The following is a 25,173-nucleotide window of genomic DNA, read 5'->3' as shown; positions in this document are numbered from 1 at the left end:
ACACACACACACACACATACACACTCAGTGATCACACACCAGTGCACAGAGGCATATCTGCACATACATACACATATATGCATATTCAGGGATTACACACTAGTGCACAGAGGCACATCTGCACACACATACACGTGTATATACACACTCAGTGATCACACACCACTGCACAGAGACACACATGAACACACATATGGCATACACACACCAATGAACAGAGATGCACATGCACACATACATGGTGTACACACACCAATGCACAGAGACACATGAACACATAAATGGTGTGCACACACCAATGCACAGAGACACATGAACACATAAATGGTGTGCACACACCAATGCACAGAGACACACATGCATGCACAGACAAAAAGAAAAAGAAAAAATTATTTGTGGAAATTTTTATGGAAGGCTAAAAAAAATTAACCAGATTCGGATTTCAAATGACACTAAACTGATTAAGAAACTTTGAGCCGGAGGCTATGAGGAAAGACATGGCAGCAAACAAATAAGGAAATTAGGAAACGGTTTTAACGGACAATACTGAATCTATCTGTGAAGAAAATGACAAAATGCAGATGTCCTCCCAATAGTAAAAGACAACAGTAAATGGGAAGCAATACAGAATCCATGAAGAGGAAAACTGAAAATCACAGCCACACTATTTGCCACCATGTATTTGACTATTTAAACACACTAACAGTTATCCTGATATCTAGACTTCACAGTCTGTCTCACATTTGAACAGTCTGTGAACTAGCAGTCCAGGACTGAGCTTTCTTACCACAGAAGGGACGGCAGCCACAGAAAAGTTATGGCCACAGACTGTTGCCTGCTTATACGTGCACACACACATGTACATGGTGCACTCGCACATATGCAGGCGAAACGACCATAAACAAAAAATAAAACAGCAACAGATCTTTTAAAAGCTGTGACCTAACGCTGAGGAGCCAGTGAGTCAGTCTGTTGAAACACAGTTAGAAATGAAATGGACAGATAAGGACTGCGCTTTCTTACTGCACAGGCCTGCTGTGTGGTCTGTCCACACTCGGAGACTTCTGGAGCACCAAGGGATCAATAACTAAACCTCCTCTCGCTTCTGCCTTAGTCACTTCACCAGCTTTAAGAACAGCGCAGCTTTTGCTTTCCCAGCCATGAAGGATTTGTTTTTATGCAGGTTTGTCTATCTGGAGCTCCCAGCAGCTGCGAAGACCCCCTGTACCAGGTTCCGCTGGTGGCAGCCCGTGTTCTCGGGGGAGGACTATGACCAGTGGGCAGTCGACGACATCATCATCCTGTCAGAGAAGCAGAAGCAGGTTATCCCAGTGGTCAACCCAACTTTGCCCCAGGTATGTCTCATGTCAGAACACCACGAGCAGAGGACTGGCACAGTGGATCAGAGAAAGAGTGACTGACTTCCTCAAGGACCTGGGTTGGTGGGGATTGGGTCACGTGAATCTGACTGGTCTTCTGTGGCTGCCGTCCCTTCTGTAGTAAGAAAGCTCAGTCCTGGACTGCTAGTTCACAGACTGTTCAAATGTGAGACAGACTGTGAAGTCTAGATATCAGAATATCTGTTAGTGTGTTTAAATAGTTAAATACATGGTGGCAAAATAGTTTTGGTTGTTAAATCATCAAGAGGAAATTTTGGTGTGTTTTTACGTTAGTTTAGTGGCTCTGGATTTTTCTGAGAAACGTGAATGGTACATGGTCTACGTGTCATGAACTGAACATGTCTTCCTTGTTCTCAAAGATATCAAACTGTCTTCCTGTTTTATTTTGTATTGTCCCTATTAGAACTTTTATGAGAAGCCAGCTTTTGATTACCCTATGAATCAAATGAGTGTGTGGTTGATGTTGGCCAATGAAGGGATGGCTAAAAACGATAGTTTCTGTGCTGCCACACCTTCAGCCATGGTGTTTGGAAAGTCAGATGGAGACCGATTTGCAGTTACTCGAGATCTGACCCTGAAACCTGGATATGTGCTCCAGTTCAAGGTATTTGTGCAATAGGGCTCTTTCTAGCATGGTAAAGAAGTGAAAGTTCTCCCACTTTCATATGCAAAACTCTCAGAGAACACAAATTTTCATATTCTATTAAAGATAGGACACACTTGAGTAAAGGCCCCACAGTCTTAGGGTGGTAAATCTCTTCAGCTCTACTCATGAGGGAAATGGTTGGCTAGTTTTCAAGGAGTCACAGAAGTTGAACTACAGCATTGTGTTGTTCATGCAACTCTTCCATAATTGAAAATACAATTGACTGTTTCAATCTGAGAGTGATGTAATGAACTCCTTACTTTCAAATCATTCTAGGTAAGTCTTGTCTGTCTCACTAGTGGTTTGTGGCTTATGTTTTTATTATGTATTGGTGATCACGCCTAGGACCTTGCACATATTAACCGAGCTCCAACCCTAGCCTGTACCATATGCACTTACTATAGCATTTTCTATTTCCCTTCCTGTAATTTGGTGAATTTTCACTCTGCCTTTCGTCACTGTCCTTAAAGCACATTTTTTTTTACACTGGATAATATATCAACAAAAACAGTGAGAATTTACCTTGACAAGCTCTTGTCTCAGAACTTAATCAAAATTTCATTGTGTTTATTTATAATAAAATCCCATTGGTGAATTCTGGAGTCAAAAGCAATGCAGTTTTAATGAACTAGCACAACTACATGTTCCTTATGTTACAACAGGGTACAGACACTAAATAATGTACAAGAGGAATTATTAAAGAGATCAGATGTGCCGGGCGTTGGTGGCGCACGCCTTTAATCCCAGCACTCGGGAGGCTGAGCCAGGCGGATCTCTGTGAGTTCGAGGCCAGCCTGTGCTAAAGAGTGAGTTCCAGGAAAGGCGCAAAGCTACACAGAGAAACCCTGTCTCAAAAAACCAAAAAAAAAAAAAAAAAAAAAAAAAAAAAAAAAAAAAAAAAAGAGATCAGATGTTTGTGGGGGGCTCTTTAATATAATTTCCACAGACCTATACACAAGGTAGTTAGTCATAAATAGGAACAATTTATTTCCTAACATCAATTAGGAAATGGTGATCTGCCTTTGTTCATGTTTTGATATTAAATTGCAATGGAAAAATATCAATAACAGTACATGTATTTATATGCATGTGTTGGTGACACTTGATACTAATATAAAATCATATTATAGATTTTAAAGAGTACTATACCACCTCTCATCTGATACCTCTTCAATTTAATTAATCCCAAATACCATGGTAATGTACACATTAGGTTCTGCATGGGGAGAACTGTGTATCCTTTGCAGTATATCGTGTAATAATAAAACAGTCTGAAATAGGAAGTGGGAGAGAACTTCTTTTTGTCTTTTAATTTTTACTGATTCTTTGTGGATTTCACATTATGCATCCCAATTCCACCCATCTTCCCATCCTCCCTCCCCCCATGTACATTTGCCCTCTGCCCTTGCAACCTCCTACAAAACAAAACAAAATTTAAAAGAAAAACCAAAAATTAAACCAAAAAAAGGGGGGGGGGGACAAGGAGCTCACTGTGGAAGCTGTGGTGTGGCCCATGAGTCACACAGATCACACCGTCCCTTTGTCTTCACTTGCAAGTGTTCTGGTCTGGTCCAAGGCCTGTGGCTTCTGCTGCACTGTTGATAATGAGCTCTCACTGGGGCTCCTCTTGGATATCCTGTTGTTGTCCTGTGTTGTGGGGACCTTGCTGTTTTGGATCTGTAGGTTCGTCCCCTTCACATGCTCCAGCAGTTCATAGATGAGGTGGATGTTAGGATGGGCCAAATCATAGCCCTAGTTCTGGGCCTGGGTGGTAGCTGGGCTGGTCAGTCCACCAGCTTTTCCAGAGGGAACTTCTTAATATGTGATCATTTCAACTATATAACCAGAATACATACCTCTAAATAAACGGCAGAAAACAAAAGAATAGCTGTGCTAAGGCAGTGGCTATTGCATATTTTACAGCTTTTAAACAATGTCACTTTATGTTTATAGTCGTCTGACTTGGGCAGAACATCTCAGCATTGTGTTATTTAATTGGTGCTATGACAGAAACTCCGCTCTTTCTTGACACTGGATTTTTTTTTTACTGATCTTGGACAAAACAAACAAATAAATAAATAAGTGAATGAATGAATGAATGAATGAATGAATGAATGAACGAACGAGCGAGCATGACTCTTGTTTTATGGCAAGCAGAGGTAGCCCTCGCTCTGGGCAGCCATGTTCTGAAGGACAGCTGCTTCTTGGGCTTCCTACCTGTTTGTTCCCTCTGGGAGTGAGAATGAGAACATTTCCTGAGTCTAGAAACCCATAGGACAATAGCTTGTCTAGCTCTCTGCTGAAATAAAACCTTCCAGAATTTACAGAAGGTTTAGCTTGAGTCTTAACTGTATCCTTCTTATCACTTAAATGTCATGCCACCTTGGTAGCAGGGGCCCAGGCTGCCGTTGCTCCTAAGGTGATGAGCAGTGTCTTTGAATGAAAACCTGTCTTGCCCTGCCCTTCTCTCTAACAGTTGAACATAGGGTGTGCCAGCCAGTTCAGCAGCACTGCCCCAGTTCTCCTCCAATACTCACACGATGCTGGCATGTCCTGGTTTCTGGTGAAGGAAGGATGTTTTCCAGCTTCAGTAGGCAAAGGATGTGAAGGGAACTCCCGAGAATTGAGTGAGCCCACCGTCTACTACACTGGGGACTTTGAAGAATGGACAAGAATCACCATTGCTATTCCAAGGTCCCTTGCATCCAGGTAAAGCATCCTCTCTCATTGTGTGCCATTGTGTCATACAGTCTGGCTGTTCCTACCCAAGTAGTGACTTGAGGCAAAAGGTTAAGAACTGAAATAGAATTGCCAAAATAGCATAAGTAGATGATGAAGCCTATTAATTCACTCAAGACATATTTGTTTATCATCTACCTATGCCAAATGCAATTCTGGGCACTGGTATATAGCAGTGAACAAAAGATGTTAAGGGTTAAAAGAACCACATGGCCTTACATCAAACTTTTGCCATTCATAAATTTTTAATGCTCCTTACATAGAAAAGTTGAAGTATTTTGCAGTGTAAATGGTCACTTTAAATAGAATACTAAAACAAATAGTAACATAGAAAATTAAAAATGCAGTGATGGAGGATAAGATAAATGGACTAAAACTTTGAAATGAATCAATTTCAATAAAGGGGGAACTAATTTAGCTCTCAGCTTCCTGGCAGCTAAGAAGCAGTATTGTTTCATCCCCATTGGTAAGTGAAAATAAATAAATAAATAAATAAATAAATAAGAAGAAGAAGAAGAAGAAGAAGAAGAAGAAGAAGAAGAAGAAGAAGAAGAAGAAGAAGAAGAAAAGCAGATACATTCTGATTTTTTGTAAAGACATGTTTTTCAAGGTCCAATATTCTAGGATAAATTTTATATCATTTTCTATCAGATATAGTAGGTAAAAGGGAGAGATCATTATTTTTTCACTCTATCATTTTAGAAAAGATAAACATTCTTCAAGCAGACACTTCTTAATTAAATTCTGGAGTGTAACATGAAGTGTGCCTTAGTCAAGCCTTTGACTTCAGAACTGAAATGGTGGAAGGCACTGTTTGTTTACATTGCTTCTTGATAGTGTAGCATAGAGAGCTGGGACAAGCACTGGTGTCATTCAGCAATACTCCAAGAGTCTTATTTCCTGGAATAAGATAGGCTTATGCCCACATTCTTTAAAATTTGACAGATGGCCTAATTTGAAAAATGACCTAATAAATTGTGAACGGATGAAGCACTTGGCTTTCTAGAACCAGGTGCATTCCTCATGTTCCATGCAGTGAGCTAAAGCATGCACCAGCTTCAGGCCTAAATGCAAGAGCAGATTTTTTGTCAACCTATGCTGGACACATTATGTAAGAAACAAACTTGTGTTGGACTAATTCACGGGGTTTGGAGTTGTTGGTTGCCAAGGGTAACCTGTCCTGCACTCTGCTATGGTGGTGATTAAAGTAGCATATTCACAAAGCTGCTGAGCACTGTTCTTTCTGTAACATTTTTCACCTAATTGATCACAGATTTACTGAGCATAAGCTAGCTACTCAAGCTATTTGTATTGTCTGCCTCCATCATTAGTTAAGTGTATAACCCCAAGAACATGCACTATAGCTGTTGGTGGGCAAATGTCTGGGATGCTTGTTTGATCAAAGACATAAAATTCTGTATGAGTCAAACCTTGAAGCATAATCTTTCAAACCATCCACTAAACTGTTTCAATCATCAGATCCATGTCAAGTTACATGTAACTTGTCTTAAATGTCAGTGTTATTTTGTAGTTCAGCAGAGAAAAACAAAGTGGAGAATAAGAAGAACTGGGAAGTGCATGGCAGTCAGTTACCTGGCCCATAGGAAGACTAAACATCACCACAAAGCTGTTAATTCACTCTCCTTTAGCCAAGAGCAGTGTCTAGGACAAGAGTTTCCTTCTCTAAGGCACTTCTCCCTGAGAGCAATTCTCCTGCCCATTGCGCTCCACTCCTGGTTTCTGCCCTGTATGCCTCCATCTCTGAAGGATCAGCCTATGTAATGTTTACCATCTGGGATGGCCATGTTGTCTTGCCTCCCATGAAGCTGTCTCTATCAGAGCAGCTCTGGTTTTGTTTGCTTGTTTGTTTTCCTCACCTCAACCACTCCCTTAATGATTTCTGAAACCATGGCCCCCAAACAGCTCTTCCAAATATGTAAGCGCCAAGTGGACCACTTTGCTGCAATGACTGGAGTATCCGAGCAATGAAAAACATCACTATGAAAACAGAAAGTGTCATCAAGAGTCAAAGAACACAAATCCAGTGGTGATTTCTGAAAAATGTAGCTAAATCTGTAAATTAAAGTTTCTTCACTAGTGAGTAGAATGGCCCAGTTGGTAAAAACATATATGAGATATTAGGAAAGCCTGACCTTTGTAGCAGGAATCTTAGAAAGTCTTATTAATGAAAACAAACCTGGAGCCAGGTATTGGGGTGAACGCTGGAAGATCAGAGAAACAGCACAAGCCACAGCCACCTCATCTTGCCAATTCTCAGCTGATCCTGTTTCCTCAGACTGGAAGCCTCTAAGTTCTCATCCAAATGGATCTCAGCTGAACTGCTTCTTGAAAGCCTGAAAGCTTAACCAGGATCTAGTTCCTCGTCCTCACGCCTTAAATACCTTTCTGCTTCCTGCCATCACTTCCTGGGATTAAAGGCTCTTGTTACCACACCACAGAGATCCAAATGGATTTCTGCTTTGGAATGCTAGGATTAAAGGCATGTGTGCCACCATTTTCTGGCCTCTATATCTAGTGGCTGTTCTGTTCTCTGACCCCAGATAAGTTTATTAGGGCGCACAATATTTTGGTGAACACAATATCACCACAGGCCTTCACATCATTAAGTAGGCCAGCATTTTGAGGTTCTCAGTATTTTCTTGGATTTTAGTTTTTGGAAAAAGAAAAATCTTCACCATTAGAATCCACCTTCCTGATTAATTTGGATTCCACCCAAGTTACTGACTAATGGCATTTGTGGCTAAGAGCCTTCTGCAAAGAGCAGTTAAAAATGTTTGTACTTATCCCAAGTAAATGAGCTATTGGTTTAATTTTTGCAATATGTTAAGCTCGTGAAACTCCAAAGTACAGTATTCAAAAGCCAAGAATACAAGTGTTCAAACATGGGGGCTATTTTGCCAGGAAGCAGCATGCTTACAATAGTTACTAGAACGCTGCTCTTTCAGAAATAACTCTAAGAGGATTTTTCAAAGGAGCAGTTTACACTCCTATGAGCCCACCCAATTCTTGCCTATGAATACAGACATTGTCAGTGGTAAATGCATATTGGTATATATGCCACTCCCAACTCCCAGAGGCAGCCCCACTGGGACAGAAGAAATGTGCAAGCAACTTATTGCAAAGGCTGTATCTCCTACGTATTAATGTGAAATCTACACATTATTTTCAGCTAAGCTTTGTCTTATTGCCTTCTTCCCTTGGATGGTCTGACAAGTTCTTTATCATCATTATTATTATCACCATCATTGTTATAATAAACATTTTTAATTATTTCTTTTATTTTTGAAATTGTAATATAATTACATCATTTTCCTCTTCCCTTTCCTTCCTCTAAATCTTCCCATATACCCCTCCTTACTCTTTTTCAAATACATGGCCTCTTTCCTCATTCATTGCTAGTGTGAGTGTAGCTGTGTGGGTGGGTGTGTATTCCTAAATACATAGGTACAACCTGCTTAGTCAGTATAATGTTACTTCTATGTATGTTTTGGATAAGCAATTGGTATGCTCTTCCTTGGAGAAGACTATTTTCCCACTGGGCACTCCTTAGTAGCCTGCAGTGCTTTGAGTAAAGTTGAGCTTTTCCCCGTGCGAGTTAGTATGTCTGTTGGCCTTGTTCAGCTCCTGTTTAGGTAGACATGTTGGTGAACTTTATGGATGTAGATTCTCACATTCCTAAGAGACACAGTCTCATAGCAAGCTCCCTGTTTCTTCGGCTCTTAAACTCTTTCAGCCATGATCCCTGAGCCTTGGGTGTAGGAATTGGGTTTTAGAGGTGATCGGTTGGGACTGGGCTCCATATCTCTGCATTTTGGTTATTTGTGGTTTTCTGTAATTGTCTCTGTTGCAGCTTTGAAGGTACCAGCTTTCTTGTGTTCAAACCCAGTGTTACATCACTGAGAGCAGGAGCAGGCATCAGGTCTGGGTGCAACGTAGAGAAATGTAAACAAGTGCACAGTAGTGGAGCCTCGGTCAGTCTGACGCTCCCAACTCAAGGCAGGAAAGGCAATTTTTCTTTGTGCATTCACAATTAACAATGCTAAGAGGCATCCAATCTGGTCACTAGGAAATCACAGAATAAGCATCTTAGAGATCTAAAGATGAGGTGAGGAGGAAAGGGGGAGTGACAGGTTCCAGTAGAGCTGTCTGTCAAGCTCTTGCCTTCCCTTGTCGATACCAAATAGCCAGAGTCCCTTCACATGTCCCAACAAAAACAACCTATTTGATGACCCCAAGAACCTGCCAAATAATTTGTTGTAAAGAAGGGATCCAGAGAGAGCATCATGACCAGTAAGCATCATCAAAATACATTATATACAAGCATGAAATTGTCAAATTATAAATAAATTACATTTTTTTCAAATAGCTTCTCAAATACTATCCATAATATTAACACGATGGAGGGGTGAAGACTGACTAGAAAGGATAACCTCTGGTTATTCCTGAAAGAGCATGGGGTGAGAAAACATGTGAAAAAAAAAAAACCTGTAATAGATCTGGCACAAAGGTCCTCTGTAGAAAAAAATGTAAGACCGTTGTGTCTAATCCCTTCTGGGCATTAAACTATTGATGCTGAAGAAGAAATCAGGCAGTTTGAGAAAGATTTGAGAGATACTATATGAAAGGTCGGTGTGCATCCCACGGCATGCCACTCAGGAAGTCCGACTCTCCTGAGTCATTCTGGGCCTTTCTTTGCTGAGATGTGGCTGTGTTCCTCCCAACAGCAAGACCAGATTCCGATGGATCCAAGAGAGCAGCTCTCAGAAGAACGTGCCTCCCTTCGGCTTGGATGGAGTGTATATATCTGAGCCTTGCCCCAGCTACTGCAGTGGTCACGGAGACTGCATCTCGGGTGTGTGTTTCTGTGACCTGGGATACACAGGTAAGGCCAGTATGTGTCTCTGACAGTTTGCTTGTGAAAGTTCATTCTTACAAAGAAAACATATTCTGGGTTTGTCATTTTCTGTGTCTAAGAATCCTAGAACTGGCCATCCAGGCACTGAGCTGCCAAGTGTTCTGTAGTTTCAAGCCAAGGAGCAAGAAAACCTGCTAAGTTCCACTCCCCAGAGAGGACCTGTTTGTTAATAACAGCAATCATAACGAACATTGCTTAGGGCCCTACATCATGCCAAACTTTATAGTAAATACCTTTTACTTTATCTCATTTGATTGTAAGAAAAATTGTTCCATAGTACTGCTAAACATGTCTACATTTGAGGAAACTGAGGCAAGAGAGTGGATTTTTTAATAATTCTTCTTGGATCCCATAGCTGGGCATTGCTAGAGATGGGCCCTATGCTCACAGTTGCTCTCTAAAACCCAAGCCACGTTCTTAACGAGATGCCTTCAGCGTCCTCCTCTCTCTCTCTCTCTCTCTCTCTCTTTCTCTCTCTCTCTCTATCTATCTATCTATCACACACACACACACACACACACACACACACACACACACACACACACGAAATATACTTCTCTATATTTAACTACAATATAAATTACTAAGCCCAAGACTGTCAAATGATAGCTTTATAAGAGAAGTTTAGAGGTTTTTTTGTTTTGTTTTGTTTTTTGCTTTTTTTTTTTTTTTATAACATCCACCTTTGGGTGTTGCCATAGCAAAAGTTTTGAGAGAGCTGAGATTAAAGCATAAATTTGGAGAAAATACCTTAAGCTACAAAATCTGCTTCTAAAGTTTTCCTGGCAGCAACATCAAAGGCCCCTCCCCAGCTTGTTGATACTCAGTCCTTCATCTGGCCAGAAACCAGAAACAGACTGACTTGCTCTTGCAAGCCTTCTGTGTCACATATAGTTTCGAGGACAGCATTTTTTAATTCTTATCATGGATAGGATCTCTGCTCACACAAGCCCCCTAGGTAGGAGCACCCATGGAGATCCAATATTCCCAGTATTAGCCTTCTTTGAAAATAAGTGAATAGCAAGGGCTGGAAAGATGACTCCGTCTTGCAGCGTTTAATTCCTAATACCTACATCGGGTGGTTCACCACTACCTATGTCTGTAACTCTGGGCAATCTAATGCCTCCAGCTTCCACAAGCCCCTCACTTGCTTGTACAGACACATATACGTGCAAGGAAACACACATACATATGATTTTTTTAATTAAAAAAAGTATTTTTAAAATGTTAAAAATGGCAAATTTCATTGATTTTTGTTATCTTTGTAAGGAGGTCTCATGTAGCCCAGACTAACTTTGAACTCACTAGGTGGCCAAGGATAGCCTTGAACTTCTGATTCTACTGCCTCTGTCTCCCAGCTGCTGGGATTCTGGGCACACAGCACATGCCTAGCAACAATTTTTATTTTTAGTAATAATGTCTGTCTTTAGGCAAAGAGTTGCACAGTGTGGACTCTTCCTTGCCCATGTATCAAGTGTATCTTTTAATCCTTAGTGATCCCAACAAAGATTCTCTATGTTTCTTTTCCTGAAGCTGCACAAGGAACCTGTGTGTCAGACATCCCTAACCACAGTGAGATGTTCGATCGATTTGAAGGAAAGCTAAGCCCGCTGTGGTACAAGATAACAGGAGGTCAGGTTGGGACTGGCTGTGGGACACTCAATGATGGCAGGTCCCTCTACTTCAATGGCCTTGGGAAACGGGAAGCCAGGACTGTCCCACTGGACACCAGGAATATCAGGCAAGTTGTTGATTGGAACATTTCTTCTGAAGATAGTAGACTGTTGTTGCTGAGAATCTTGCATAATACTTCTACCTATGGATTATAATATGTAAAAAAAATGAAGCTTAACTTAAGCTGTATAATAAAATATATGGGTAATGCAAAAAAAAAAAAAAAAATCACACCAGAGTTCGTTAATCAGCACACACTTAGCGTCAAGCCTCCATGTCTAGTATATATTCACCTTAGTTTACAAAAGTTCTATGTTAATCTGTAAACTCTTACATGTTCTTAATGTAAACTGATGAAGTAATTTGAATTTGATGTCCAAAAATGATTCCTCCATACACTTAGGTGGTCCATTTGTGGTCACTTACTGAAACTGCCCCCCAAAATTTAAATGACTGCCCTGCCACCTACCGGTGAAACCAAGAACTGTTTGGCTCTAAGGTCAAATGAAATACTAGCACACCTGAAATGAAACTGAGCTTTTGACATCAATTAAGTTATGTAGAAACTAGAAGGAAGAAAATGAGAAAAAAAATAAGTTTTAGGCATTGTTTTTACTAAAACTCTGGTGTTGCCTTTCATATTTTTTCTGCTGTTAGTCTGTTCCATATTCTTTCAGCATCCTGTCCTCAAAAGTCTGCATGCCCAGCAGGATTCATTGGTTGCCATGGGCAGAGGCATAATTTACATCACACTGAGTGTCAGGTGTGGAAAATTTAGCCAGCTCACTCTAAGTCAATATTGGACAAGTGACTGTTTGTCCTTCTAAATCTTTAACATCTTCGTGGGAAACTCTTTCCCTCATTTTGAGTTTCCAAGATTACTTTATCTAGATTTAAAAAAAAAAAATTGTCATGAAATTACATCAGCTGTCACAATGAAATAGGGTTAAATTGTTTTATTTTCTTTACATTATTATACAGAATAAAGTCATTGCTCATATCACTTAACTTTTTAAGTGTTGCCAAATTAACTTACCATTATCAGTATCTTCCTGCCCATCCATCATCTGTCCCTCTGACTTTAGAAGTGGTACTTGAGAATGATAGAGGTTTTGTTTTTTCCTTTTGATTGTAAGCAAACTAAAGTTTGTATGTTTTTTCTCCCAGACTTGTTCAGTTTTATATACAAATTGGAAGTAAAACATCAGGTATTACGTGTATCAAACCACGGGCTAGAAATGAGGGTAAGCTGAAACAAATATTTCTTAAATTTTTGTAAATTAGTTTTAGTTTTTTATGTGTAGAGGCGAGTATGCATGTATATCTGTGTAACATGTGTGTGCCTGGTACTTTGGAGGCCAGATCTCCTGGAACAGAAGTTGCAGACAGTTGTGAACCACCATGTGGGTCTGGGACTGGCACTGAGGTCCTCTGGCAGAGCAGCCAGGGGATTCTTAACTGCTGAGCCATCCCCAGCCCCACGCTACTAAGTTTCTATAGAAACTACAGCAACTCTGGCTAATTAGCCTTTCTTCCTCCCAAAGTCTGGTGTGGATTTTACAAAATGATTCCTGCCCTCTGTTCTGCTTCGTGGCAAGAGTTGCGGTGTGGACCAGGAACCCCGCAGCTTCTCCTGGAGTTCCTTAAGCCTGAAACCATGGCTGCCCCGGAGCTAGCAGAATCAAATGACATTTGTTTTAGTGGATTCTACTTCCTTATAACTCTCCAGAGAGAAAAACAATAGGAGAGAATTTCGCATTCAGTGTAAGGGCTAAACTTGTTTACATAGAGAATTAGTGAACTGTATATCAAATTCTACTTCTGTCCTTGGACATTCTGGAGGGGACAGAATCCTTGTACATTAGTTCTTGGTAGCATTAAATGTTGACTTTTCTGAGTGCCTATTTGCCATAGATACTGTCTTAGAACTGTCTAACGGGTGTGGAGAGTGAGGCAGAGTGGCCCAGGAACTTGTACACAGTCATACGGATAGCAAGTAGACAAACAAGGATCGGAACGGCCAACTCCAGGATGTATGCCTTTGGCATCATGTGACCCTCCCTTCTCTTGACCCATGCTCCATTCTCACCAGGCCCCCACTGTTTCTGCCCCAAGTTACAAGGGGTTGAAAGAAACACAACACCCTTGACGTGTAAATGGCTCCAGCAGCCATGTGGATATACAGGGATTCTTTCTGGAACCCAGCATGTAACAAGTTCTTAGCACAAAAGCCACAGGCTTCTCTGCTGGATCCTCCTCCAACTTTAATCTTAAAAATTAAAAATCTTTAATCTCGGGTTTTGCAGCATTACCCTCTAAGTTTGTTACTATGTCAGACTGTGGCTATATATGATGCACTGGACAAACAGTACCTGCTAGTCAACAGACAGACTGGGGAGAGCTCTGGTCAGCACTAATCATCTCCATACCATCCCTGTCTAAGGTTTAAATGGTTCCCTGTGACTGTCTTAATACTTTTGCTAGTAATTATTCAAATCATCCTTTTGCTGAGGAAGCGGTCTAGAAACTTCCATAGGCTATGTTGCATTCCTTAATCTCTTCTAAAGTCGTATATGGAGTCAGATATTGTTGTGGGTCCTGCAGATGTAATATCACTACAATGTCACCACAGATATATCAGTCATAATGAGCTAGGTTATGCTGCAGTAACATATAATCCCTTAAAAATAAGAACAAAATGTTTTCTCCACTGTGCTATGTTTCCTTCATGGACTCAGCACTCAAAATACCAAAGGTCTGCTGGGTGGGAGCTGGGTATTGCCAGCCATGTGGCAGAGAAAAAAGAGAAAGTGTCCTGAAGCTGACAGGAGACAGAAGGCCGCCATGTGTAGGATGAGAAACGGCCAGGATAGCATGAATGGCCACCTAATAGGCAGCTCTAGTGAAAGAAGTCAGGTCATAAACAATAAAGAAAAAAATAAAGAAGTTTAGATTGCAAGGGGAAGACAAAAGCAAATCAAATGCTTTTGTTGCTGATTTTACTAGAACAGCCCGGCTACCAGCTCACCAAACAAATGACAGTTGATAAATTTAATGCAACAGAAGCTTCCATGCCTGAGTCTTTTGAAAAATCCATATCTGTACCCATATTTGTATATAAGATTTAAAAAGACTTTGTGGGAAGCATACACTTACCATTGACACGAGGCTCACTCTACACTGGTTACAGATGTCATCCGCACCGTGGGGTTAGTTCCCCTGAACAAGCAGTTTGTTCTCAGCTAGTCTTGAACCATCGTATTATACATATAATTCACATCCCAACAGCATTTCTCATTCTTTTATTGAAGACTGGTTGTTAACATGTAAATCTGACTAAATCCTTGAACAAATCTCTCCCAGTGATGAAAGTGAGAATTTCTTACCTACTCAAGCTGAAGCACCAATTTACATATTTGGAATTAAACTCTAAATTAGGCTGTCTTCAATAAGACTAGGCAGGATGCAGATGGAGTTGTGGTTTAAACAGAGAAATGTCTTCCATGATTTAAACATTCAGTAGATGACTAAAATGACTTGACTTATTCAAACGTGCAATGTGTTAGATGACACAGTAATGAGGCTTAGCAACCGGCATCAACTGGATGCTGCCGCTTTCCTCCTGACATTACTCTGCCCTCTACTTGTCTGGGAGGCCCTATCTCATCACACTTTGGAATTAAGGCTTCATCTCTGTAGACCTCATTGCTGCACATAGGTAGACATGACTCCTGAAAAAGCTAATGAGAGGAAAGGCAGCAAACAGGCACCAAATGGAGGTCACACCTCCTGAGCCTTGCCACTCCATTTGATAAACACCTCAAATCTTTCAGAATTTGCATTGCTAACATGCAAGTTCTGACTGAGCAGCAATGGGATGGTATGCTGCTTAGGAAGTTATAATGAAGAGCAAGTGGCTGAAAATAGCAAATGTGTTATCCTATGGCTCCTGCAAGGCAGGAAGACAGGAGCAGACACTGCTGAGTGGAAGGACTCTGGGTCGGGACCTCTCAGCACAGGCAGGGGACAGAGATTAGGAGACTCTGCTGGAGGCTGGATAGTCTGTTTCAAGAACAGGCCAAAGGTTTTGGCTGGAACAGCTTCTCTCCATCCAGACATGTCCACAGACTGTTAGAATATCCTACTACACGTACATCATCATCTGCAGGGCAACAGATCTAAGAGAGCAGGAGGAACCCCCAAAGCCTTCCATTTTTCTTTTGTGTAGTGCTAAGAAGGGCTCACATATTGTTTAGCAATCACTGCACTACTGAGCATCACTCCAGGCTCAATTATAATCCCTTTAAAGGCCTAATTTCAAAAACCACCTTGACTCCTACCAATTTCTGTTAGAAGCAAGCAAGCTATTAAATCCTTCTGAACTCAGAGAGAAGAGAGTTAAGTCCTACTTTTTAAAGAGAGAAGCATCGAGGAACTTGTGAGCATACTTTTAAAGCTATCACAGATCATTTTCAGATGATGCAGGTTACTGGTCTTGGACTATAGTTTGAAGAAACTAGAATGGACCAGGAAGATTTTATTCTCATGGTGTTTCATCTCTAACACTTCACCTTCTAACATGTCTGCCACTAGTCAACTACTTCCTACCTCTTCTCTCCTTTTCCCCTTCCTCTGCAGTCTCTTTTCCATTACTTATCTAATTGAGTATAAATTACATTAATTCAAATTAGTAGCCACAGAAAATGAAAGTTTTGAAGTGTCTACACTCTCGGACATCCAACATCACCCTAAAAAAGTAATAAGACATATTTTGAATAAATATTGAGAGTTACTGAGTATTGCTCTGTTCAAACAGCCCCCAGTTTGACTCAGATGAAGGCTAGAAACCCTAGAATCCATTTTCTTCATGAAGTTATGTGGCTGTCATCTCTCCTGACATGCAGGTGTCCCCTCAATCAATGGCACTTCTAACTCTTCATCCCTGCATGCAGCACTGAGCATGGAGAGGCTCTGTTCTCTGAGTATCTTGTACTTTCATTCAGCCTGGCAGGTCCCTCAGTTGTAAACAGATGAGACTGAATTCTCTGCAGATCTCCAGCTTTTAACATCTTTGTCGTTACTGCTCCTGACACCACCACGTGTCAGATGCAGCACCCGAAATTTTATGTACTGTCAATTTGCACTGAACAGCTTTCTCTTTTATCATAATATTTCTCAAAACTTTGTGCTAATCAACTCTTTATTATCTAATATTACAATGGGTTGAGGAGTTCTAGTTAGTCAATATACCATAAATGATTCATAATTTTTTCAAGAGTTAATATATAATTTAAAAATAATAACAGATAGAACTTTACTGAGCATAATTTCTATAAATGCTTAAGAAGTAGACTGGTGTCTCCAACTATTATTATGAATATTCAGTACCAATTTTTCCCAATTCACTTTTTATTGATTCTTTGTGGATTTCACATCTTGCATCTCAATACCACTCATCTCCCAGTCCCTTCCCATCTGCCCTCTGCCCTTGCAGCCCACCTCCAAGAATAAAAATAAATAAAATTTAAAAGGAAAGAGAAAAGAAAAAAAAAGCGAAATCCCATTGTGGAAGCTGCAGTGTGACACAGTGAGTCACACCATCCTTTAGTCCATATATCATTACTTGCAAGTGTTCATTGCAATGAGTCATTGGTCTGGTTGGAGACCTCTGGTTTTTGCTACATCATAAATACTGGGCCCTCACTGGGACTTCTCTTGGATATCCTGTTGTTGTCATGGAGATCCTGCAGCTTTGGGTCTGCAAGATTGGCCCCTTCATGTGCTCCAGCAGATCAAAGATGGGGTGGATGATGGAATAGGCCAACTCTTAGCCCTGGATCTGGGTCTGGGTGGTTGCTGGGTTGGTCAGCCCACCAGCTCTCCCTCATCCTCAATATCAGAGTGAGCTCTCCAGCCCTGGCTAGTTCACCCTATGTAGTAAACAGTAAAGGGCGGGGCTTATGTTCTCCTGGCTGGCTCACCCACACCTACACCACCAGGGCCAGCTCTACTGTGTTGCCCAGGGGAAGTGCAGGGGCCACTCTGTCCAGTGCTGCAGCTGGTGGAAAGCATGACCTCAGAGACAGCTCTCCCACCTGCCACAGACCTCAAGGGGCATGGGGAGGTGTGGAGGGGTTCTCTCCCTTGCCCACTCCACCATATGGCAGATGAAGGGCAGACCAGATCTCCCACACTCATATTCTCAGGATGGCTCACTCCTGTCCCCGTCCACAGTGTCAGCTCTCCCGAAGCGAAGGGGAGGGGCATCTTTCCCTCACCCTCACCACCACATGGCAGACAAGAGGTGCAGGGCCAGCTCTCCCACGCTCACAACTTCAGGGCAGGCTCACCCACACCCTCCTACAGGGTTGGCACTACTGTGGTGCCTGGGCAAGGTACAGGGAGGGCTTGCTCTCCTGAGTTCTGTAGCCTCAGAACTCTGGACCAAGTTTATGAATGATTGTGGAATAAGCCATTAGATACATACCTCTGCTGTCTCCCACAGAGATATTTCCTATGACTAGAACTGATTTGTATCCATATATATTATCTGTGTGTGTGTACACATGTAGTCCCACAATCTTATCTGTAGCGGTTTTCTCCTCTGTTGATCATGACCTGCCCCTATGTCCCCTCTTAAATAACAATGTTTCTTGAGAAGTAGCAGGGAAGGAAGCACATGAGGCCCGTGGCCCTCTAGTGTGTAGCTCCCGTATCCTGTCAGCCTGTGGCAGGTGGAGGAAAGGCAGATAGGATGAACACGAGGAGATGTGGCTCAGAGAACTGGCCGTGGGGAGCATGAGTCTTGCTGCTGTACTCGTGAATAGTCTGGCCTCACTCGGGTTCACTGACCAAGGTCTGTCAGAATATGGAGTGCCGTTTGAAGGGCTGTTCTGCCTGACAGGCTTCCCGACCAACTGCCCAGCACTTCAGCCGCAAAGAGTGCAACTCATCTTCCACCAAGGAAATCAAGACATTTCTCATGAGTGTGTAATGATGACCTGAGACTCTGTAATGCTAAATTTTAAGTACATGATCTGGAGTGGGTTGTTCTGTTTCCCTAACCAGCCCACTCATCACTCATACAAAGCTGAGTGGTCTTTAAAGGAGCTGATATATTTCTTGTCTCCATTTACTGGGAGTTAGTGTGTTAGGAACTGTCAGGAAATTGATGGGCCTGTGAATCCTCTAATTTATGCCTTGGAAGTTAGATGGATGAGCATCCCTTCTCTGAGACACAAGTTGGAGTTGCTACAGTTTTGCTGTTTAAAAAAAATATTGTTCCTTACCTCTAAGAAGCTGTCCTAGTCCCTGGATCTATGTCTTGTACCGCAGGGCTTGTTGTTCAGTATTCAAATGACAATGGGATAATCTGGCATTTGCTGCGCGAGTTGGATTTCATGTCATTTCTGGAGCCACAGATCATTTCCATTGACCTGCCACGAGAAGCAAAGACACCTGCCACAGCTTTCCGGTGGTGGCAGCCGCAGCACGGTGAGTCACTGCTCTCTCCAACTTCGCTGGTGGCTTCTTTTTTAATCACACAGCATCCATATCCAACTTGTAATGTATATGTTTGTTAATTTACTGTCAATTTCCAGACAATTTGATTTAAAACCGTGGTCACAAAGATACTCATATTGTTGTGTAATGAACCCTTCTCCATCTGCTGCTTTCTATCTGATTGCAGGGAAGCATTCAGCCCAGTGGGCTTTGGATGATGTCCTTATAGGAGTGAATGACAGCTCTCAAACTGGATTCCAAGATAAATTTGATGGCTCTATAGACTTGCAAGCCAATTGGTATCGAATCCAAGGAGGCCAAGTTGATATTGACTGTCTCTCTATGGACACTGCCCTGATATTCACTGAAAACATAGGTATATATTGCCACCACATAACAGAAGGATATTTGATTAACTACAGGAGTAAATTAACTAAAACTCAAAGGAATTTTCTTTTATAAAATTAGGTGCTTAACTTCCTTTGCTATGGAGGGCAGGGTATGCAATGTCCTCTAGAATAGCCTGGGAACCTGTGCCTGTTGGAACTTTCTTTCACGGAACATAGTAAGGAAGAAGATTACTTAAAGGCAGAAAAATATCTATCAGAGGACATTCCTATGTTTTGCAGTTTGCAAAATTGAGAGTTTATGACTCTGTGAGTCCCTCTTAAGATAGTAAAGGTCTTCAAATTGACAGCCTGCCATGTTTCCAATTCTGTGGTAACTATAAAACAGCAAGTGTGAGAAGAAAAGCCAATGCAAATCTGAGGCACTGACCACAAAGCATTATTTGGGTTTGCTGTAGGAAATGTTGGGAGCAAGCATAAGCATTATAGAAGTGAACATCACTGCTATGCATCTATGCTGCCTTTGAACCTTTGCTGTTGTTGTTGTCTCTGGTAGGAAAACCTCGGTATGCTGAGACCTGGGATTTTCATGTGTCACCATCAAGCTTCTTACAGTTTGAAATGAGCATGGGCTGCAGTAGGCCCTTCAGCAGCACCCACAGTATACAGCTCCAGTATTCTCTGAACAACGGCAAGGACTGGCATCTTGTCACCGAAGAGTGTGTCCCTCCAACCATTGGCTGTCTGCACTACACAGAAAGTTCAATTTACACCTCAGAAAGATTCCAGAACTGGAGGCGGGTCACAGTCTACCTTCCACTCTCCACCAAGTGAGACTTGTCATTTGACTACATGTTAGGTTTCTGTCACCTAATTTGAAGATAATGGTGATTCCACTCAGGAATAGTGCTCTTCCGGAACAGCTTAGGAAGAAGCATAGTACAAGGTGTCTAAATATAACTAGAGAGTTCCAGAAGTTATGGTAACTTCTTTCCACAATAATTTCCTCATTGGATTCTCAGCTCTGTTACTCACTGTGCATCCAGTATCTTGCATAAAGAATGTTCTGTGTTAAATAAATACAGAGGTATCTATTTTCCTGGCACAATTCAGATAAGACATGCAATAGAAGGATGGGAGAAAGCATAAGACACTGCAGTGTGTTAATATTTGGTCTGAAATAGTTTTCCATGGACTTCCAAAGCTTAAAACAGTGCCTGCCTATCGTTCATTTGCTCCTTTTGACACAACATCTGTTGAATACCTAATGAATAAACTGATGCTAGGACCCAGCTACATTATTTAGGATAACACACAGCTAATCATCTGTTTATCATGCGAAATGATAACAGAGATGCTGCACAAGATCCTAGATAATCAGCCTAGAGGTGTGGGGGAGGTTCCCAGAGGAGCTGATATCTCTGCTGAGTAAGACTGATTAAGGCTGATCCAGGAGGAGAGGAACATGGGAGATCATACCTGCTGCTATAAAGCAGAACCAAATTTAGAGGCCAGAGAAAGCAAGAGTTGATGGGGAAAGTCAAGGATTTGGTGATGCCAAAACCTAATTGTGAGGCAAGTCATAGCAACAGATAGACTGGCACTGAAGAAGAGGGCAGACGGTGGGAGGCTGCATTCATCATCGGTGGCTTGGTCTTGACAGTGCACATGGCGGGTAACCATACTTCTATCTTAAAGCCACCATGCTAGTAACTGCCTCAGACTGAGGAGAACCTGTATTGAGAAAGAAACAGTGGTACTTGGAATGGCACTACCAAGAGTCACCCTTCAGTGGAACGTGTTCTGTATTCCAAATACCAAGTCTTTTTCCATGCAGCCTGTTCCTTAGCAGTGGCTGTTCCTGTGTGGTAGGGCTGCCTCTGTTTCTGGAGAAAGTGCTCTCATGACCCAGTGTGGTGCTTACCTTTCATGGCTGTGCCAAGATGCCTGCAGAAGCAGTTTAAGGAAGGCAGCATTTATTCTGAGTCCCAGTTCCAAGATAAAGTCCATCCTGGCAGGGAGTTACAGCAGCAGGGGCGTGAGGCCGCTGCTCACACTGAAGCCACAGTCAATTGCCAGCAGAAATGAACGCCTCCGCTCTGCTCTCCCTTCCCCACCCATGGCCCTGCCTGTGTTCACGCCTCCGCTCCACTCCGCTCCGCTCTGTTCTTTTCTTACTCAGGCCCTTCCCCATCCATGGCCCTGCCTGTGTTCACGCCTCCGCTCCACTCTCCCCTCATTCAGGGTGAGGCTTCCTTCTTCAGTTAAATCCTCCTGGATGCACCCTCATAAATTCACCCAGAGGTGTGTTCCAGGGCGATTTTAAATCCAGTGAAGTTGACAATGGATTTTAGCCATTGTGCTTAATATATTCCAAATAGCAGACTGTAAACATGATAGAAAATAAGGAGCTATATCCAGTTCTTGGCTTTAGAAACAGCATGTTAAGAAACAACATAGAAAACACAAGTATGATAGGACCCTGTATACTCTGAGAAACCATTAGGGTCAGTGGAATGGGGCCCTCACTGCCAAAACGATGTAAGTCCCCGGTTTCTTTGTTGAGCCTTTGCTAAGTAACAGTAGGAGCCTGAAAGCAAAGACTGAAATTCTCTGTGAATTTCAGAACATAAATCAAGATTTCCAGATAACTTTTCTATGTCACACATTGACTTCCCTGTGAGAGAAGTGGTGAAATGTTTGGGTAGCATGCATTCTGCTCTCCCCTTTACGGGTCAAGAGGAAAGAGCATTTAGTACTTAGTATGAAAATAAGTGTCTCAGGGACAGAAAACTGTGCTGTAGAAGAGGGTGCTCATGGGAAAAGGGAAATAGAATAGCTGTCCATGCTCCATGCTTTCAAAATTGCCTATCAAACCAACAGTGTTTTGTTTGTTTGTTTGTTTTTATTTTGTTTTGTTTTTTAGTTCTCCCAGGACACGGTTCAGATGGATTCAGGCCAACTACACCACAGGAGCAGATTCCTGGACTATTGATAATGTTGTACTGGCCTCAGGGTGTCCTTGGATGTGCTCAGGACGAGGAATTTGTGATGCTGGACGCTGTGTGTAAGTTAATAAAATGCAGTTTCCTTCTTTGTGGTGGCACAATGAAACTGGCGTGTGGAAGCCATAATAAAGACTGCTGCCTCTCCTCTCGTTTCCTCGGCAGGTGTGACCGGGGCTTTGGGGGGCCCTATTGTGTTCCTGTCGCTCCCCTCCCCTCCATTCTGAAAGATGACTTCAACGGGAACTTGCATCCTGACCTTTGGCCTGAAGTGTACGGTGCAGAGAGGGGGAATCTGAATGGTGAGACCATCAAATCTGGAACATCTCTGATTTTTAAAGGGGTGAGTGAAGTTCTGTGTGTTCCTCTATCATCCGCAAGCCGCACTGCCCCACACAGATGCATTCTGGGTCTCTCCAGCGTCTGTTATCTCTGCACAGTTACTGACTTCTAGTGCACACCCTGGTTTTTTTTCCTCCCTTGCCTCCCCACTTCCATCTTGTCTCTGAGGTAAGGTCTTGCTGTGTCTACTACATTCATTGTTGTGGTCCTTTGGACACAGCATTGCTTCTCTCTTTGGAGATCAAATTCTTCTGCTAACTTTCTGATGGAATACATAAGAATACATGTATGCATAATCGTTAGAATTTGGTTACTAGGAGCAGCATTTCCTATTATTGAATTTTTATCTTATAGTATTTTTAAATGATTTTATGAAATCTTTCCCTTTGTTCTTTTTTTAAGAATGTCTTCCTGCCAGCAGTCTAACCTTCCTTACAGGTGACTAGAAGAAGACAGGGCCATTAAGTCACGTTAACTGGCACTCTCAGACCTTCTTAATGTTCTTTTGTCTTCCACCCTAGATGTCTAGTTAGAGAAATGCTAAGCAGCAGAATGAAACTCTGCTCGGCTGGCACCTCTGCATGTGTGAGTGCGTGCCACATCTCGTCCCTCTCAGCAAGGAGAAATTGACTAATCTGGGTGTGCAAATGAAGTCCTTGACAAAAGTCTGCATGTGTTTCTGTACAACCTTAATGAGTCATACTGAGCACTGAGAAAATTAGACACCCTGGAACTTTTTCAATTATAGCTAATAGATGCCAGTTAGCATACTTGCTTGAATCCAAATTCCTCCCAAGTTTTGCATGGATAGAGAGAAATACTTATTGACCTGAGAGGTGTATAAGTCCCCAAGAGTGCTAATGGACCAGAGACAGTGAGACAGCACATCCACGATGGAAACTCCTGGTATCTTTAGTCTCATCTAAGGATGTAGAGCCCATTACCTCCAACTGACTTCTGCCCCATTCCAGGCAGCTCACTAAACCAAAGAAGAGAAGCCTTGCAACTTTCCATGCTTCAGAGGTCTGCCTGATAAATTTTCAAGCACTAGAATTAACCTAGTCCTTAAGACTTATGAGTAAGAACGGCATGTAGGCTGTTTTCCCTTCAGCCATCGAAATGCAAGAGCAGCCAAGCATTATGCCTTACATGTATTATCCATCAGCTCTACAAGATGTAGACAGCTCGGTGTGTGCCATTCAGCAGACTGCAGTTTGACCTACAAAGGCATTCTTTCATGAACGGGGATGATCGTCTTTCTCGCTATATCTTTAGGAGTGCTCTCCACTACTAAAAACCGCTTGTTGAATACAACAGAATTTTTCATATTTGGTACAGACGGATCTGAACCTAGTGAAAGAATGAAAGGGAAAACAGTATGAACCAGAATCTACAGCACTGAGGGTTGACAGTTCCACTACATAAAAGTCCCTGTCATCCAGTAGTGGTGCACTCCTTTAATCTCAGCACTCAGGAGGCAGAGGGAGGTGAATCTCTGAGTTCAAGGCCATCCTGGTGTACAGAACTAGTTCTAAGACAGCCAGGGTTACACAAAGAAACCCTGTCTCAGAAAAAAAAAGGAAGGAAGGAAGGAAGGGAGGAAGGAAGGCAGGAAGGAAGGAAGGGAGGAAGGAAGGCAGGAAGGAAGGAAGGAAGGAAGGGAGGGAGGGAGGGAGGGAGGGAGGGAGGGAGGGAGGGAGGGAGGGAGGAAGGAAGGAAGGAAGGAAGGAAGGAAGGAAGGAAGGAAGGAAGGAAGGAAGGAAGGAAGGAAGGAAGAAAGGTCAGTATCAAGTGCTGAGCTAGACTATTGGCAGCATGCAAGGAGCCTTTACACCTACAGGTCAAGGCCACAGTCTCCTAGAAAACAAGCAGTGTAACGCAGATCCTTGTGCAGTGGCTAGGCTTGCCCTTGGGAACAGTTTCATATTTACATTCCATAACCAAGGGGGGAGTAATAATCCTGTATCTTACTGTCAGCAAAGGATATTGTTAGCAGAATCTCTGAGCTGTCTGAGGATGCCCCCTTTGTCCACATCCCAGTTTCCTTGTGACCCTGAGCTAGAAAAGAACTCACAGCACTGAGCTTGCAGATGCCGAAGGGAGAGGGCTTGAGGGACAGGCATTGATTACGCACTGTGGCAAGGCCATGAATTGTTAGACATGAAAGAAAAACAAAAATCATTGGTACATGGCCTTTCAAAGCTACTTTCAATCCTGGAAGTTTATGATTATGGTGTATAAAGAGGTGAGAATAAATGAGATGGCATTTTTCATTATACTACCCAAATAACTCTTAGATTCTAAATTCAAAATGATATGGTTTCCTCTTTCTATCCAAATCAATAGATGAGTTAATAGACTAAACATTGTGCTCTCTCTCTCTCTCTCTCTCTCTCTCTCTCTCTCTCTCTCTCTCTCTCTCTCTCTCTCTCATTTGCAACACGAGAATAATCTTTCTCTTAAGAATACTTAATCAGTAAAGTGTCTATTAAAACCCAGCATGTTTTAGGCACTCAGTATATGTTTGCTGTTTCAGCTATTAGTGACAGTGGTCTGTATAAACATGAAGTAGAGAAAAAAA

The 25,173-nt window shown here is 42.1% G+C and overlaps 1 protein-coding gene across 2 annotated transcripts in view; it reads left to right on the top strand.

Annotated features, from left to right (window-relative positions):
• Reln (reelin) overlaps positions 1 to 25,173 on the top strand; it is a 461,223-nt gene that overhangs the window by 361,690 nt on the left and 74,360 nt on the right. For both annotated transcript variants that reach the window (XM_076566340.1, XM_076566339.1), the window contains exons 26-36: positions 1,184 to 1,355; positions 1,804 to 2,004; positions 4,523 to 4,755; positions 9,531 to 9,688; positions 11,255 to 11,462; positions 12,563 to 12,639; positions 18,731 to 18,889; positions 19,086 to 19,274; positions 19,802 to 20,075; positions 22,172 to 22,312; positions 22,416 to 22,593. In XM_076566340.1, coding sequence (XP_076422455.1) covers positions 1,184 to 1,355; positions 1,804 to 2,004; positions 4,523 to 4,755; positions 9,531 to 9,688; positions 11,255 to 11,462; positions 12,563 to 12,639; positions 18,731 to 18,889; positions 19,086 to 19,274; positions 19,802 to 20,075; positions 22,172 to 22,312; positions 22,416 to 22,593 — 1,990 coding nt within the window. The remainder of the gene's footprint in view (positions 1 to 1,183; positions 1,356 to 1,803; positions 2,005 to 4,522; positions 4,756 to 9,530; positions 9,689 to 11,254; positions 11,463 to 12,562; positions 12,640 to 18,730; positions 18,890 to 19,085; positions 19,275 to 19,801; positions 20,076 to 22,171; positions 22,313 to 22,415; positions 22,594 to 25,173) is intronic.

The sequence above is a fragment of the Peromyscus maniculatus genome, chromosome 3, assembly GCF_049852395.1.
Source record: "Peromyscus maniculatus bairdii isolate BWxNUB_F1_BW_parent chromosome 3, HU_Pman_BW_mat_3.1, whole genome shotgun sequence".
Classification (NCBI taxonomy): domain Eukaryota; kingdom Metazoa; phylum Chordata; class Mammalia; order Rodentia; family Cricetidae; genus Peromyscus; species Peromyscus maniculatus.
Note: the sequence above shows the minus strand (reverse complement) of the source record. Positions and strands in the feature narration are given on the sequence as shown.